A 19228-nucleotide genomic window follows, 5' to 3' on the forward strand; every position below is an offset into this window, starting at 1 on the left:
AGTTGATGGCTTCATGTTTCCTACCTCTAAAGCCTGTTCATGCTGGAAGACTTAAAACCTAGTCGTATTATTGTTTGTAGTTGGTTTTTGTACTGCTGGATACTCTAACGGGATCAGTGAAATAAGCACGTGGTCATAACATTAATCCAAGATGATCTTATACAAAATGAATATAACTATACACAAAATCAGTGACAATGTGTAAGAATAATAAATATACTGGAATATAATAATACATAATTAACATCACTGAGAGAAATAGAGAAATAATGTCAATTTTATAAATCATCCAAAATAAAAGTTTTTGTTTACATAATATGTGTGTGTGTGTACTGTGTATATTTATGTGTATATATATATATATATATGAATATATAAATATAAAAGCACACACATGCATGTATATATTTAAGAGAAAAATATGTTGGATGCGATTTAATATATATATATATATATATATATATATATATATATATATATGGGTGTGTGTGTGTGTGTGTGTACATTTAATATCTGAAGAATATTCATGTAAGTGTGTGTGTATATATATATATATATATATATATATATATATAATATATATATATATATATATATATATATATATATATATATAAAAGTTTATGTAAAAAAAAAATAGAATAATAATAATTTACATTTTATTTATAAGTCAAGTTTAAATGTTATATAAGTCATGTATAATATATATATATATATATATATATATATATATATATATATATATATATATATTTAAAAGCTCCTCTTTTAATATGTAATCATATTTCTTGCCACTATGAACATTTTGCAGAGGAAAGTGTGTTGAATATAAATTATGGCAGTGCATCATATCATGAACATGATTATCAATGCATGAATCAAACTCACTTTGATTCCTTGCATATTTTCCATGCTTTGCTTTTTTTCACCACACTTTTTATCTCACAGCAGACAGATCACATGACCTTTGCTGTCATTCCCATTGGTACTTGTTGCATTGCTTTGCTTAGCATTTGCATAGTTAATTTTTCTCTACTTTGTTGAATGCCCAGTGATCGCTCGTGTTTCTGCAGATCACCAGCTTTCATACAAAATGCATGGTTTTTGGTTTCTGTCTTGCAGTAAATCGCTGTCAGTGAGTGTGAATTGCCATAGTGCTAGAAGTCTAGCTGAACATACCACAAGTCTATGGCTGCACTCCAATTTGCATACTAATCCTAATCTCATGTAGTATATAGCACAAATAGTGAGATTTGGATTAGTGTGTTCCAAATCCTTGTATAAAGGTGTCTGGATAGTGTACTATTTCCAGTGAATTCTCCTTAAAGCTTTTTCAACTGATATTGCACACTAACATTGTTTTTTTTTTTTTCTATTGATATTTGCAGTTTCAGAAACTGTATGAACCTAGAAGTTAAGTAATAATGAACTTTAAGACATTAACTTTACCTATTAGTCTTGATGATGGGTGTAGGCAGCACACAAGTGAGTCTCCATCCAAATGAAGCCAGCGACTGCAGCAGGGGAATATAGTCTGTCTTCACTTGTAAACCCTGAAAAGACAAAAAGGGTTACAGTGGGGAAAAAAATGCTTTCAAGAGAGAAAAGTCACACTTATAGCAAACAATTGATTTTAGACTTTCAATTGAAGTCTTAAGGCATATATTAAAACATTTTATATGGTGACTCTGTTTATACGCACCCTCTATTGCATTTGTGTGGCCGTTTTCTTTAGATACTTAATAGCAGTGTTTTTAATCATTCACATATTTACAAGTTTTTAAAGGTTCAAAAACACAATTTCTAAATAAAAAAAACTGCTTGTCGATATTTGGAAGTTTCATAATAAAATAAAATAATTTATTTAGACATACAATCAGAAATGTGTCATATACTGAGGATGTGGGTTTAGCATGATAGAAAACAAATCCTATTTACCATATTTACCCATTCATTTACTATGGGTAAAAATAAGAAATGTCATTTTATAGAAAAAAATAAATAAAAACTTTACTTGAAACTTGGACCCCAGGGACTAAATCCTGAATGATCAAAATGAAGGTTTAATATCTGTTCTGGTAGTATAACAGATGTTAAAATAAAAGCTGTATTGTATGAAGAGCTCGTGAATGTGTTTCTGTGGGATTCAGAGAGCAGCGTTAATCAAACAGGGTTGTTTTGAGCAGTTAGGGGTTGTACTGTGGTTTCAAAGAGAACGCTTGTACCCTCATTTCAGGAGAAGCTTGCAGGAAGTCACAGCGGTTTAACGGCACCTGTCCTCAAAAGGAAACCATGTCGCGTGTCAGCCATGTGCACACACACTCATAATGATAACACAAGACAGTGCTACATGATAATGCTTCACTTGCAATAATATGCCATGGGTTTTGGCACGAATGCGCTATACAGTTATACATGAGTCACTGTGGAAAGTTCAGAGTAGAAAACATGATGACACCGGAGAGGCAGAATTGAAGGGTTCTCAGTGTAGAGGCTCTGTTCTAAAAACAGCGAGCTGACTTCCTGTCCACTGCCTACAGAGACAGCAGCCTTTTAAGACAGCAACTGAAATAATAAGTGGCTGTTTTGGACAACTTTCCATATGCATAAAAAGTACATGGCGCGCACACAATCATTGGGTAAAATTGGGTAGATTGGTTTAAGTATTATTCTTTATAATTGTTTTGATGCATTCAAAAACTGTGCATAATTATAGTATATTTTATATTATAATATCTATAATTGATTATTTAAAGAATCGAAAGTTTTTAATATGTATCATTTTTGTATGTATGTATATATATATATATATATATATATATATATATATATATATATATATATATATATATATTTACATTATTGAATATATATAGTTTGTAACTATGTAAATCATTATCATTCATTGTATTTATATATTCTTATTTGTGTGTGTATATAATAAAATAAATATTTTAATACTTAAAAAAGCTGAAAGAATAAGTAATATGTATATTTTTGATATACATATATCTTATTGATTGAAAGATACATTTTCATTTAGTCAACTGTATTTAAAGTACATATTGGCATCACTTATGTACATGTATATATAATAAAAAGAATATAATATATTAGTACTTTATAAAAATAGAAGGAATAAGTAATATATGATAAATGATTTTTAATTTATTGTATTTACATATTGTAATCAGTTGTCCTGTATGTATATATATATATATATATATATATATATATGTATGTATATATATATGTATATATATATATATATATATATATATATAAAATGTATATGTATATATATATATATATATATATATATATATAATATATATATAAATATATGTATGTGTATGTATATGTATATGTATATGTATATATATATATATATATATATATATATATATATATATATATATATATATATATATATATATATATATAATATACAGTACAGGTCAAAAGTTTGGAAACATTACTATTTTTAATGTTTTTGAAAGAAGTCTCTTCTGCTCATCAAGCCTGCATTATTTGATCAAAAATACAGAAAAAAACAGTAATATTGTGAAATATTATTACAACTTAAAATAAACTAGTTTTCTATTTGAATATACTTTAAAAAAATAATTTATTCCTGTGATGCAAAGCTGAATTTTTCAGCATCATTACTCCAGCCTTCAGTGTCACATGTAACATCCAGTCTATCACATGATCATTTAGAAATCATTCTAATATTCTGATTTATTATGAGTGTTGGAAACAGTTCTGCTGTCTAATATATTTGATGGATAAAAGGTTAAAAAGAACTGCATTTATTCAAAATAAAAAAAAAATCTAATAATATATATTCTATATATATATATATATATATATATATATATATATATATATATATATATATATATATAGATATATATATATATTCTATATATATATATATATATATATATAATATTCTTTACTTTCACTTTTTATCAATTTAACACATCCTTGCTGAATAAAAGTATTGATTTTTATTTAAAAAAAAGAAAGAAAAAAATTACTGACCCCAAATTACTGACCAGTAGTGTATATTGTTATTACAAAATATTTATATTTTAAAAACCATAGCTTCTTCTTTTTTTTCTTTTTTTTTTTACTTTTTTATTCATCAAAGTATCCTAAAAAAAGCATCACATGTTCTGAAAAAAATATTAAGCAGCAGAACTGTTTCCAACTTTGATAATAAATCATCATATTAGAATGATTTCTAAAGGATCATGTGATAATGATCCTAAAAATTCAGCTTTGCATCACAGAAATAAATGATAATTTAAAGTATAATAAATGTAAAAAAAAATTATTTTAAATTGTAATAATATATCACAATATTACATTTTTTTCTGTATTTTTGATCAAATAAATGCAGGCTTGATGAGCAGAAGAAACTTCTTTCAAAAACATAAAAAATAGTAATGTTTCCAAACTTTTGACCTGTACTGTATATATAACAGAGTTAACAGAGTTTTTTATTATTATGAAAGTCCATTGCTCACTGGCTCTGAATATACATACAGACAAATCAAGGGTCACAGGAGGGGATTGGCTCTTCCAACCGAGCCAGGGACTGCTAAACGGAGCGATCACACTTATCAAACGAACCAGGCTTTGGGGGACAAACACGCTCCGGCATGGTTAAGATTGCCTAGTGTGAGCACACCCTAATTATTGTCCTGCATCCCGCACACACGAGTCTCCACCCACCCATCAAGTGTTGTCCCGCGCCGCACTCTGCTGCGATGGGTCTGCGATCCTGCAGGTCTCTAATAGGAAGGTGTTATAATTTTATGATCGAGACTCTGGACTCTGAGCATAACTTGTTTTCTATAACAAACTATAAAATATTTTCTATAAAAACATTAATGTCCTGGCAGTGAAAAAAAGGCTTGTTTTATATTTAATTTAATTACATCGATGTTATAAGTTGAGATTGAGGCTACAATAAATATTTGAACTGCTACTATGTGAAAGGAACACTGCTGTAAAAAGCACTTTATTTGTTTAAAGTGTTGTTTAAAATGTTATTACACTTTTGTTCATATAGCAGTAGGCCTACTTTTAAATGAAAAAAGTGCAAAATACACTACTTTGGAACACATTTTTAGTTTTGTGCATAACAATGTGATTTATTGAGATTAATCACAGTCAATAATGTGATTAATTGCGATAAAAAAAATTATATATATATATATAACACACACACACACACAGTATTGAATTGACTTTTTTCTAACAATGCATTGTGGGAATGCCCTCTATGTGCAGAATACATGTGATGCTGCCTAAAATCTGCCTACCTTTCAGAACAGCCTACACAAATGCTCTAATGCTGCCCACGTTGGTTTTGGGACAGAGCCAGAGTCTTAGTTTAGTCCTTTGTGGAGGTTTTGTTTCAACACCCTTCCTAGTTATGAAGCCCTTTTGCCCAGATTGGATGACATTTTTGTGGGTCGTGCATTGAGACCTCTGAGGCCCAGTTTCTGTTGAAATGGTTTTTGGGTATTTGCATTGGCCAAGACCACAGCGGCAGCCATTGGGGAATCCAGATATGTGAGAAGAGGTTTTTGTTGGAAGCGGTCCCAGTAGTGGACCCTGTAAGCGGCACCGCAGACTTAAAAGCGTTGGAGAATTGAGAAAATATGGTCTGTTTAATGGCTTTCCATTGCTGCAGGATTGTGTGAACATCTAGATGATGCTGAAGTGCTACACAGTCAGTGAAATAGAGCAGAACCAAGATTCCTCAAGAAAAAGAGTCGCAAAGTCAACACAAAAGTCAACTTTTGAAATATGGCAAAATTGTTTCAGAGGTTGAGCAAATTTAAATGAAAGATTATGAAGACATTTTTTAACATGCATGGATAATTACTATAAGACCAAGAATGTATATATTCAGAGCATACTGTATATAGAGTGAATTGTGATTTTGTTGACTTATAAGCTGATGTGTGATTTTATGTGTTTATTTATTAATGTACAGTCTTTTTTATTTATTTACTTTTTTTATGTGATTCATATTGGTGGTGCTTCCATAATTTGTAGGTTGGAGGATTGTGGTGCTTTCAAAAGCGACATTGACTCAACGAGTTATGTGATTGGAGGCAGGATGGTTTACTGTTTGTCCTACCTGTAGAAAACATTGTATTTGGGAAACCTGTTCGATAGCAGTAATGGTGCTAAGTTTTAAATGCAAAAATAAAAGTTGTAAATGTTTGGGAAGGTTGCATTAAATTGATTAAAAAAGTTAAGACATTTAAAATGTTACAAAAGATTTCCACAAAAAAAAAAAAAGAAATTTAAGCAGCACATCTGTTTTCAATATTGCTAATAATAATAAATATTATTGGCAGTAACATTTAATAATATCAGCATATTAGAATGATTTCTGAAGGATCACATGACACTGAAGAATGGAGTAATGATGTTGAAAATTTAGCTTTGCATCACAGAAATAAATTACATTAGACTATATATTCACATTGAAAACTGTTTATATATATATCTCACAATATTATTTCTCACAATATTACTGTTTGTACTGTACTTTTGATCAAATAGATTCAACTTTTAGAGGAAGAGACTTCTTTCAAAAACATTACAAATCTTACCAACCCCAAATTTCCTCCATAGCATCATTAAAACATTTCTAAGGAGAAAAAAAATCAAAGATTGTACCAGAAGATCTCAGATATCTATTTTTATATTAACCTTTTCAGTCAAAGAAGCAGATTTCAGCTCACAGACTTCCATTCTCAACAACTAAAAATAGTCCAGCCTCATTTTACACCTATATCACACTTTTCTACCCAGGGTCTACAGAACACATATCTGTCATGGATGTTCGGCTGCCGCTGATATATATATCCTCACAGCCTGACAGCAACCGTCTGTCTGTAGCGTTAAAATCACACACACATCATAAACTTACTATAAACTCAGTATACTGGAAACAGACTAATGAAAGATTTGAAAAGCACAATTTTTTTGGTTTCAGAGCCATGTAGTTCAGCCACATTCAGACAGACAAAGAAAAGTGTTCTTTGAAACGGCAGGTTGCATGTTTTTCTCACCTCCACAGGAGCCATAAAGGTTACATTGCCAAAGGACGTGTTTTAATGGTCTATCTACAGTCTACATATCACACCGCTCCAGTGACTGCACTGACCTTCAAACTTTACCTTCTACTCTAACTACATACTAAATATATATCACCCGAGGAAAATTATATTGCTCAGAGGTTGCTCAGGCAACTTAATGGCGTTTCATTGAAGTTTGTCCTTTGATGCTTCTCCTGTAGCTACTTGAACTGACTTTGAGCACAGTTTAAGACATTGTTGAGCTCTCTTATGAAACTCCAGAGTGTTTTTCTCATGCACAACTAAACTTCATTATTAGCATCCTGATGCAACCACGTTATAGTAATCTTATTTCAGCTCTAATTGGATTTCTGGTAACTTTTTAAAACAGTTATGCAATGGTTAACTTGTTAACTTAGTTAACTTATTCAACTTATTCTACTTTGTTAGATCTCTCTCATCACGGGCCAGTGAGAAAAAAAAAGTTGTTTTTCGCTTTATTCCTGTCCTTTATAGTTGAATAAATCCAATCCGAGCAGCAGAAGAGCTGCTTTCAAGAAAACCGATCCGGGTAAAAGTGATTAGAGTTTAGACTGTACAGACATCGGCACGCTTCAAAACATGCAAGAAGAATCTGAGGCTGCTGTAGTTACACAATACTTAGATAGACATGAATAATTTGAAAGGAAAAGAAATCTTGAGAGCTAGATGGGAAAAGCATAACAAGATGGGACTAAATTTCACATTGCGGCTTTAGATGCCACGGGCGAGGGATTGGTTTTAGCAGTCAGTGGACTTGTTCCAGACGTCCCCGGGCTCACAGAATCTTCCTGAAATAGGACGCAGGGTTAAAGCACAGCGGGAACTGTTTTCATATTCATGTTAATCATTTCAATTTCCCTTTCTCTTAGTGACCAGACAATGTGCAGGACTCTTTATTCAGGTAAAGCAGTGTTTATACTTCACAAACAACATGATTGTCACCACCTGTGGTTGCTAGGTCATTACAATGTCAGCATGACACATCTGAAAAACACAATTTAGCCAATTTTTTTGTTTTTGCCTCAAAGGATTTAATTTATAAATTAAGCGTGTGTGTGTATGTGTATATATATTTGGCCGAGATACAACTATTTGAAAATCAGAAAAAAAAGTCAAAATATTGAGAAAATTGCCTTTAAAGTTGTCCAGATGAAGTTCTTAGCAATGCATATTACTAATCAAAAATTAAGTTTTGATATATTTACGGTAGGAAATTTATAAAATATCTTCATTAGAACATGATCTTTACTTAATATCCTATTGATTTTTGGCATAAAAGAAAAATCTATAATTTTGACCCGTACAGTGTATTTTTGCCTATTGCTACAAATATACCCCAGAGACTTAAGACTGCTTTTGTGCTTGAGGGTAATATATATATATATATATATATATATATATATATATACACTGCTACACTTTAAATGGGTTTATTTCTTGTAACTTTAAAATTTTCTTTTACATCTCTTTTTTTTTGTCAAATAAGTTTTTATTCAGTTGTCGAATAATCTTGCAATATTCACAAGATCCAGGATTAATTTTATTATATGCACATACTAAATGAACTTAAAAAAAAAAAAAACACTTAAATGTAACACCCCATCCCCGGTCTGTTAATATACAAAACAGTGACATTCAAAAACAATTTTTCAGTTACAATACATTGCATTAAGGATATAATTCCTTTTGTGGTAACAGAAGAAAGGGTCCCAAATCTTGTGAAATTGTCCAGTTGTGAGTGTTTTTAAAGGTTTAAATTTAGGCAATTACCATTCTGAATATTTTTATGCAAGCCCATTTATCTGAGAGTGGAAAAAGATAATTCATTTCTGTACTTTAACATATAAATGCACTATATTTCTTGTAATTTCAATCTTACTTGATATCATTCATTTGTGCCTTTATTTCTCATATATCTGACTGTATTTCTTATTTTAAACTTTATCTCATCATTACATTTTACTTTAAGGGTGCCTATATTTTTTTTACATTGTATCTTTTCTTTTAAGGTAATTTTAAGGCAGTTACCTTTTAAAACATTTTGTATTCAAGGTGTTTCCATCTGAGAAAATACATTTGACTTTATGACTTCACATCTTTCAGTTGCACCTTTATTTCTCATAATTGTGGCTGTATTTCTTATTTTAATAAGTCAGCATTACCTGTTTAACTTTATAGACATCCATATGTTTGAGTGTTGCCACTGCACTGCAGCTTTCTGAAGTCTGCTGCTCTTCTCTTAATAACACACCCTTATATACGGAGAGAGCTCACTGCGACTGTGATAAAAGGCTGTTAAGGCAATTTCCTTCTCAGTGGATCAAAACTAATAAGTGTTGCTCTGAGTAAATCTTCAAGGATTATTCCTCAAGGAAATCTAAAATGGAAAACTGTTTTTTTGTGGTTGTGTTCTAGCGACAGAGCGCCCTCATTGCATTACATGTCCAAGGTTACTCTGCCTATTGATTTTCCTTTACGACAAGAATAGAGTCCTCGCTCAATTTGACTCGTATTGAACAAACATGGCTCAGTAACTCCGTACAAGTGCTTTGGAGATTTATGCATGCAATTAAACATTTAATTAAAGATATAATAATAAATTATATATTACATATATAATTATATATATATATATATATATATATATATATATATATATATATATATATATATATATATATATATATATATATATATATATATATATATATATTTATTCCCTTTTGATTGTATTCATTAATTTTTATGTATACGTTATATTGTGTGAAATTAAGTAAATAAGTACATTCAAAAATACTGGATTTATTAACTAACAATTTATTATACAACTAAAACGACTTGTATAAACACATTGCTTTATACATAGTTATGTAGAAATAATATTAAAAAAAGCAAAAATATTTTTTAAACTCTCTCTCTCTATATATATATATATATAAATTAATAAATTGTAGAATATTGTAATTGTAGTCAATTTAATTTAATAATTAAATTAATATATTGAATGATATCATACAGTTTTATTTGTTGTGCTACATTAAAAAAAAAAGCATTTCTCAGAATACCATCGAGCGAATGACTAATGTGCAGTGATTGTCTGATGCTATTATAGAAACATATTTCATGAGACATTTGAAATAAACACGCAGGCTCATTGAAGACAGAAATATCACTGACAGAAAATGTGACGGCAGACAGTGAGTCAGACAGCAGCTGAACATATCAATTCAAAATGTCTTACTGCATTAGTGAGTATACCCTTCTGTCCAGTTAATCTATATGATTCTGATGTCTGGCATATACATCAACATGACCTCACACAATATTAATACTGAATACCATTCATGAAATCTTAAATTACAATCGTGTTGAATGCTGGGAGATGTGGAGCAGACTTGTGGATTTGAATTCAGGCCGAGCGGCACTGAATAATGCTGGGCAGAAACAGCGTGTCCTTACCCTCCACTACAGAAACAGCATCATGGCTGAGTAGAAGAGAGGGAACGAGAGAGGACAGCAGAGAGCGACTGAGAGCTGCAGGATTATAAAATAAAGCTCAAAACTCGATTACGCTGATAGCATCAGTAAACAGTGCTAACTAACATGCTGCCAGGTTTGCGTGCTCCTCACACACACACACCTAGCCCAAATAAGCCCAAGCGAGACCAACTTGAAAAGAATCGATGGTGAACTGGCACAATATCTGATTTCAACAAGCATGGCTAAGACTCTCTGAGCAGCAGTACCCATTACTGTCACTCAAACGGGGGGTTTCCTGCTTTTTTTTGACATGACATGACATATAGCCAAGTATGGTGACCCTTATTCAGAATTCGTGCTCTCCATTTAACCCATCCAAAGTGCACACACACAGCAGTGAACACACACACCGTGAACACACACCCGGAGAGCAGTTGGGGGTTCGGTGCCTTGTTCAAGGGCACCTCAGTCGTGGTATTGCCGGCCCGAGACTCGAACCCACAACTCAAACTCTCTAACCATAAGGCCAAGACTTTCCCAAATATGGACTTCCTTTAAAAGGAAACCTTCTAGACAAATACTAAAAGATTTTGTGTATTTCGTGCTGCGCTTCTAGACTTTTTTTCCCCAGTTTTTGCCTAATTTTATGGTTTTTGGAAGTTTCCGCAACAAATTAAAGGAACCGGTCTCCCAAAAAACAAAACTGAGCATTTCCTCACCCTCGGGCCATTGAAGATGTAGTTTGTATCTTCATCTGAACAGATTTGGAGAATTTTTGCATTGCATCATTTGCTTACCAATGGATCCTCTCCATTATCTCTCCATGCACTTTCTTCAGTGAAAAAGTCCAGAAATCCACTCTTATTTCTTTAGAACTGTTTTTGCTTGTAAACAGTGCTTGATCTGTGCATATTCTTTTCCTGATTCAGACAAGACAACTTTTTCACTGAAGAACGCAATGTTTTTGCTCATATTTTACCCGGAAGCAACGGTTTAAATGAAAATGTCTTAATGATTGTTTCTTGCAAACACACAGCTTTTCACTTCATAACATGTTAACTGATGGACTGGAGCGATGTGGATTATTGTGATGTTTTTATCAGCTGTTTGGACTCTCATTCTGACGGCACCCATTCACTGCAGAGGATCTATTGCTGAGCAAGTGATGAAATGCTACATTTCTCCAAATAATTACAGTGAAACGACAAGAACTGCATTGAAATAAGAAATTATGAAGTAGAAAGGTTAAAATAGTATTTTCTTGTAAAACTTACTCCAATAACCTTATACTCTGAATAATAATTTTTACAGTGTACAGTTAAATATGACAATAGTACTCTGAAGGACAGAATGCAAATGTGTTTGAGTGTAACTCACATCAACGATTGTCCATTGTTCCACCACTATAGCGTCGTACGCAGCAGCCGCATTGGTGTCACTCTCCACCCCCTCCTGGAACACAAACACACTGTCCACAGTCTTGACGAGAAAATCTGCAAGGAATAGAGGAGAAATCAGTCAGTGTTCTGGGTTTAATATGGTGGGTATAGAACATCAGTTGTGTCCAGTGTTGGTTAGGAAACAGTGATTTTTTTTTTTTTTTTTTTTTTAATTTTAGATGAAAAACTTGCTGGGATGCCTTAAACAAAAATTAGGAATGGTGCATTGCACTAACTGAAATAAAATAAGTTTAAGTACTAAATTTACTAAAACTGAAATAATTTATTTAAAATTATTTAAATAAAAAGTATATAATAATAAAACTGACAAAAGCATGTAGCAAAATTACTTAAACTTATTACAAATTAAAATAAAAAAATTTAAAATATAAAAATAAAACCTTATTAAAAATATAAATAATATTAGATTATATAAATAATATAATAATCTAAGTCAAGCAGACTTGACTTGACTTGACTAAAAGTCATAAAAGTAAACTCATACTGGTTTGGAACGACATGAGTGTGAGTAAATGATTTTTGGGTGAACTTTACAAATCACAACAGTTACAACAGAAGTACACAGTGGCAAGATATTAAAATAATGTTTCAAGAGTATATGCAACAGAATGTAAACATTACAAGTGTCACCATCAGGTAAATCTAGAATCACCTACTGATTTCAGTATCACTAGCTATATAAGACTGGTATAGCTGATACAACTGTAAATTTTGCATAATATTTGCTAGGAAAAAAATTGACAATAACATCTGTATTTTAATATCTGTATTAATAACTTTAAAATTAATATATATATATATATATTTTTTTAGAGCTTGATGTGCGATGTGGTCACTATAAACTGTTGTTAGTTTTTCAAAAATGTTCCATCAATTTCCTCTAAAGAATTATTTGCATATGGGTTTTAAATGGGATGAAGGTGAGTAAATCATTTCCATTATAGGATATACTTTTGCTTTTACATCTATTAAAAACAGAGCATTCCTTTAAGAAGCCAGTGAAAGCTAAATGTACAAAAGCACAGGAAGAAAAGGGACACTTACTATAGTGGGAATTCTAGGTGATAAAAATATAACTAGAGAGAGAGAGAAAGGAAGTCATTTGAAATATTTCCAAGAAAAGAAAGAGTGACAGCAACCAGACAGACAGAGACTAATGAAGGACCAGCCTAATTAGCCAACACATCCATGTTGGAATTTAGAACATTTCCGGTGAAATAAATAAAGCTCTTTCAAATGCACATTTTAATGGGCTGATGTCACTGCCGCCCCATGCGGTTCCTGCGTTTGGCCCTGTTTTAGAGTGATCTTTATATATGGCTGGATAATAAGCTCTGCTGAGTATTGAAGACGAGCACAGGGGCGTCTGGGAATCGGCTCACATCCCGTGTTATTTCTGCTCGGTGTCCTCTCATGGCCCAAGAGCTTCCTCCATTTACACACTAATACTGTTTGTGCTGCCCCTGTCTGCTCTGGGAGACACTCCAGATTACATTATAGGGGGCTGAGGGATGGGCGATCGTGGGCCGGCCCCGATGGGAAAGGGGTTTTTCTCGGGAAAGGGAGGGGACCGGTGTCTGTTGCCTGCATCCTTCCATCAAAAAAACCTATTTAAGGCTGCACTTACTCAATTGAAAGCATCTCGCTGGCCTTTCAATCAGAGCCATTGTTCTGGTCACCTTGCATCAGATGCTGCCACTTGGGATCGTAAATGGAAAAGTCAGAGGGAGATTGCCTCAGCTGTAGAGTCTGTCTGTGATGTCTCAGGTGACGGACTCCGACAGGGAGACACGCCAAACGTGGGCTCAATAAGCCGCCGAGTCTGCGAGAGGCCCGTTTATGGAGATTGACGGAGAGAGATTGTCCGTTTGATGGAGTGCGTCTGCCGGAGTTAGTCTGGCCAGGTCATGGTGACTGATAGTGTTCAGGTTTAAGGATACGCCCAAGAGAGCTACTAATGCTCAAGACAGCTTATGTATATTTTACGACGTGGGGCAGAAACGGGCCGAGACAGGGTGGAGGATGTGAACATATTAAATGTCAATCACTTGAGCAGACAAACTACTTCAGAGAAGCTTTACTGTGCTGACAGTGATGTAAAAGCATCTTTGTTAAAGGTTAAAGGTTTGATTTCTGCATCAGCTACCAGCAGCAAACAAACGCAAAACTAATGAGTACCTAACGTTCTGTCTATCATTCCATCATTCTGTCTATCTCTCCATAAATCTGTCTGTCTGTCTGCCATTCTATCTATAGTTCTATTATTTTATCTGCCATTGTTTCTATCATTCTTTCTATTTTTCTATCTTTTTATCTAGCTGTCCGTCGGTCCATCCATCCATCCATCCATCCATCCATCCATCCATCCATCATCTATCTATCTATCTATCTATCTATCTATCTATCTATCTATCTATCTATCTATCTATCTATCTATCTATCTATCTATCTAGCATTTTTATCATTCTGTTGTTCTATCTGTCTGTCCATCCATCCATCCATCCATCCATCCATCCATCCATCCATCCATCCATCTATCATCTATCCATCTATCTATCTATCTATCTGTCCGTCCGTCCATCATTTTTATCATTCTGTTGTTCTATCTATCTGTCTGTCTTTCTGTCCATCCATCATCTATCTATCTATCTATCTATCTATCTATCTATCTATCTATCTATCTATCTATCTATCTATCTATCTATCTATCTATCTATCTATCTATCTATCTATCTATCTATCTATCTATCTATCTAGCATTTTTATCATTCTGTTGTTCTATCTATCTGTCTGTCTTTCTGTCCATCCATCCATCCATCCATCCATCCATCCATCCATCTATCTATCTGTCCGTCCGTCCGTCCGTCCGTCCGTCCATCATTTTTATCATTCTGTTGTTCTATCTATCTGTCTGTCTTTCTGTCATCCATCCATCCATCCATCCATCCAGCCATCCATCTATCTAGCTATCTATATCATTTTTATCATTCTGTTGTTCTATCTATCTATCTATCTGTCTGTCTGTCTTTCTGTCTGTCTGTCTGTCTATCTATCTATCTATCTATCTATCTATCTATCTATCTATCTATCTATCTATCTATCTATCTATCTATCTATCTATCTATCTATCCTGTCATTCTATATCGACCTATCTATTTATTTGAAATCTACTTCATTACATTCACATTTGAACTGGAATTTTGAATTCTGTTTATAGCCTTGTTTCAAATTCACAATCTAAATTGGAATTTCAAAAGCGTTTTAAATTCCATTTTGAATGGCACTGATGTTCAGAATGATACTGAACACTCAGAAGAGGAGTGACATCCGTATTTAGCTACAGTGTGAATGCGCTCCATAAGACCAGGTACGTGTATTAAGAAACTAAATAGGATCAATTTGGATTTCATGTTGACTTTAACATTTAAAAAATGACGCTCTTCACTTTAATGCCGTGAATAGGTGTGTCTGTCATTCTCTCTCCCTCATGGACCTGTTCAAATGCTTCCATTCATTCTCTGATTCTTTTGTGCATCAGGAAAATGACAGTGGAGGTATCTCCAAAATCCCTTTCATAGCGAGATAATACCTTATTGGAAATTCATACGCTGAATATCTGTGCCTTCGTGCATCTGAATATAGGCAGAACAGCATGAATAGTCAGGCACATGAATGTGTCGCAGCTGCGGGTGGATATTTTTTTTCTGAGGAAGGGGAAATTCGCACCGGAGCAAAAGTCAGACAAAAGAAACCTTTTAGTCAACATTGTTGCTGCTATTCAATGGGAGCTAAACCTGGAACGGCGATGAGCCTGTGGCCCACCGTGTTGCTCTCCTGTGGAGCGTATGAATCTTTAATTGCGGACTCATAACGGTGGCGTTGAGCTGCAAATTCAATCCTGGCCTGATGGGCGGCACTGGCACACCACACCCATCACATTAAAACCAAACTCCTGCCTCCCACCTTCTCGCACCATGGAAACCTGTCTCTAAGGCCGAGAGAGGCGAAAGGAAAGCTTCCTTATAAAGGACATTCTCCTGGACAACTTCAATGTCAGTGAAGCAAAGCTAGACGAGGACACAGGCGAGGTGCACAAGTAAATCAGTGGAGCAGAACGCCACACCAACAGCATCGACAAAGAGCAGAATCCATCAGGAGACTTTAAGCCGCCACAAAACCCCCTTCCACCCCTGCACGATGGATAAACTCATATCAAAGCCACCTGGAGGGCAGTTTCTGAAGATGGAGGAAGAGGAGGCCGTGCCACCGCTGATCTCCTAAGACTATAATTTTGATCTTCTATCAAATAGAACCACAAATCTCACAAAACCTGTCAAGAACATGTCCAGGTCATTTTTCACCTCCAAAATCAATAGAAAGAAGTATTTTTTTTTCAACAACATGATGCCTACAGTATTTCAGAATCATCCAGTATTTTACATTTTGACAAATATACACAACAATTAAACATACTTTCCATGCAAATTCTAATTAACATATTTTTTTTTTATATATAATTTACTATTATAGTATTTTTTTAAATATTTTGAATTGGCTTTTATTTTTATGTATTCAGTTTAAGGTTACACTTTATTTTAAGGTGAGAGTATTTTAATTAACTACATGTATGGTTAGGGTTAAGGATTAGGGTTTGGTTTAGGGTTACTTGCATGTAATTATGCATAATTTTTTTGTTAATAGAATAGTAAGTATATGTAACGTGTAACAGGGACACCTTAAAATAAAGTGTTACCCAGTTTAAATTTAGGTAATTATATGTGATTTGTTATTTATTTATTTAATATATATTTTTATTTAGTTTTAATTTATGTTTAATTTAACTTTTAGTTTTAGTGATTCTAGTACTTCAAACTATTTATTTTGGTTAGTTGCCAAGGCAGCATTTGTAATATAATTTAAGATTTTTAAGTTAAAGTTTTTTTCTAATATTTATCTAATTTTAGTTCAGATTTATTTAATAGTTTTAGTTTTAGTTGAAAATAACAACACTGAATGCAAAAAAAAAATAATAATAAAAAAATCAATTAAAATCAATAATAAAATAATAAATAACAAATATCTTAAAATATTATATAATATATACATTTAAAGTATTTTATTTTACCAATTTCAAATGTTATTGAGCTAATGAAAAAGAATATTTTTGTGTGTGTGTGTGTGTGTATAATATATACACACACACACACACACACACACACACACACACACACACACACACACACACACACACACACACACACACACTACCAGTCAAAAGATTTTTGAACAGGAAGATTTTTAATTTTCTTTTAAAGTCTCTTCTGCTCACCAAACCTGCATTTATTTTATACAAGGTACAGTAAAAACAGTAAAATTTTATAAATATTTTTGCTATTTAAAATAACTGTTTTCTATTTGAATATATTTAAAAAATGTATGCTTAACTGTCATGAAAAAGTGTCACAATGCAAAAAAATCTTTACAGTCTTAAAATGAGCTTTATTATGTTTATGCAGAATATGATTAGTGTAAATACATTGTGAAGGAAAGCATTGCTATTACTCTTGCAAGGTTTACGGCATGAATATGAATATTATTTCCTGTTGATTTTGGGGTGAAACGTGACCTTGTCATGTTTTGAAGTTTGTGATGGGCTTGTGTTATCTGTGTGTACGTCCCTCCTCACATATTCCGGACGTGTTGATGTTTACAGCGAGAAGACACTGTGGGAGTGCATCACCATGGAGTTCTCATTATGCATTCGCAGTCCAGACTCAGAGGAGCTAAATTTGGAGAGATCTGGCCCATGTGCTCACAGGCCTGATAATGAATGCGTCTCCAGCCTTTCATGTAATCAGACACTTATGAAAAGTCTACATGCTGGCGGTGCTTTGATATCACATTGTTCCCGGTCTCCACGGGGCTCTGCCAGCACTTCGCCGTCCTCCTGCTTTAACACGGCCCTCACTTCCTGTTGTTTTACTTTCACACGTGTGGTTGACATGAACACCATCATTTGTCTCGACTCATGAAACATATTGTGTTCTACCTTACATATTTATTTAGTGATGCTTGGTAAGGTTATATATTCTACTTTTATTTTTTTTTTTTATTTTTTTTTAGTCATATATGCAATTTAAGAAAAATATTTATAAAGTCAAGCCTCGTATTTAATATCCCATGTATATATTTATTTATTTTAAACATCTTTTTAGTAGTGGTCTTGTAATGCAATGTAATGCAAACAGTGTTATTTTAGTATTATTTTATGCATATTTTATTTTATTTTTATATTTTCAGTTAATGTTTTAGTAAATTTGCAATGCGATTTTGTCCATTTTTTTGTAACATTACTGTTTAGTTTTATTCTTTATTTCAGTTTTAGTAGTACTTCAAATTATTTATTTCAGTTTCTATTTTCATCTCATTTTTATATTTAATTTTTTTTGACTAATTTAATAGTTTTATTTATTTTGTCCTACTTTACGTTAGTTATTGTATTCCACTTTTTAAATTGTATTTTAGTTGATTATGTATTGCATTTTAAAATCTTTTTATTACTGGTTTTTGCAAAAAAAAAAAAAAAAAAAGAAAAAAAAACTTTTAAATTTTTTTTGAGATTTTGTTTAAATTAATTTTTATATTTTCAGTTTTCATTTAAAATTTAGTTAAAATTGTAGTAATTATATTCTGATTTTCATTTTTTTTTTTTTTTGTAATATTACTATTTAACTTGATTTTTATTTCATTTCAAATTATTTATTTCAGTTAACTGTCGCAGCATTTTAAATTTACATTTGAGTTTTTTTAAACTAAATATATCTAATATTTATATATTATTTTCTTTATGCTCAATTTAATAGTTTTATATATTGTGTTCTACTTTACATTTTTATTTGGGTAAGGTTATATATTCCACTTTTTATTGTATTTTTTTAAAGTCATGTATGCATTTTTTATTATATAGTTTCTATTTTTTTTATATTTTTTTTTAATAGTAATTTGTACAATCATTTTTTTCTTTGTGTATTTTTTTTGGTTTGTTTATTCATTTAGAGTATTACATTTTTAAATCTATTTATTAGAGGCCTTTGCAAAGTCAAGCATGGGTGTTATTATTGCTCATAGTCACGG

At 32.3% G+C, this 19228-nt stretch overlaps 1 protein-coding gene and 1 non-coding gene across 4 annotated transcripts in view; both read right to left on the bottom strand.

Annotated features, from left to right (window-relative positions):
* The window catches only part of LOC109068518 (raftlin-like), an 86940-nt gene that overhangs the window by 8244 nt on the left and 59468 nt on the right, over positions 1–19228 (bottom strand). For all 3 annotated transcript variants that reach the window (XM_042741728.1, XM_042741729.1, XM_042741727.1), the window contains exons 7-8: positions 12012–12127; positions 1450–1553 (exon numbers count right to left, since the gene is read on the bottom strand). In XM_042741728.1, coding sequence (XP_042597662.1) covers positions 1450–1553; positions 12012–12127 — 220 coding nt within the window. The remainder of the gene's footprint in view (positions 1–1449; positions 1554–12011; positions 12128–19228) is intronic.
* Positions 11178–11234, bottom strand: LOC122140115. Its single transcript, XR_006156824.1, has one exon. It is a non-coding gene; the product is annotated as a U7 small nuclear RNA (small nuclear RNA).

Source organism: Cyprinus carpio, chromosome B16, assembly GCF_018340385.1.
Source record: "Cyprinus carpio isolate SPL01 chromosome B16, ASM1834038v1, whole genome shotgun sequence".
Classification (NCBI taxonomy): Eukaryota; Metazoa; Chordata; class Actinopteri; order Cypriniformes; family Cyprinidae; genus Cyprinus; species Cyprinus carpio.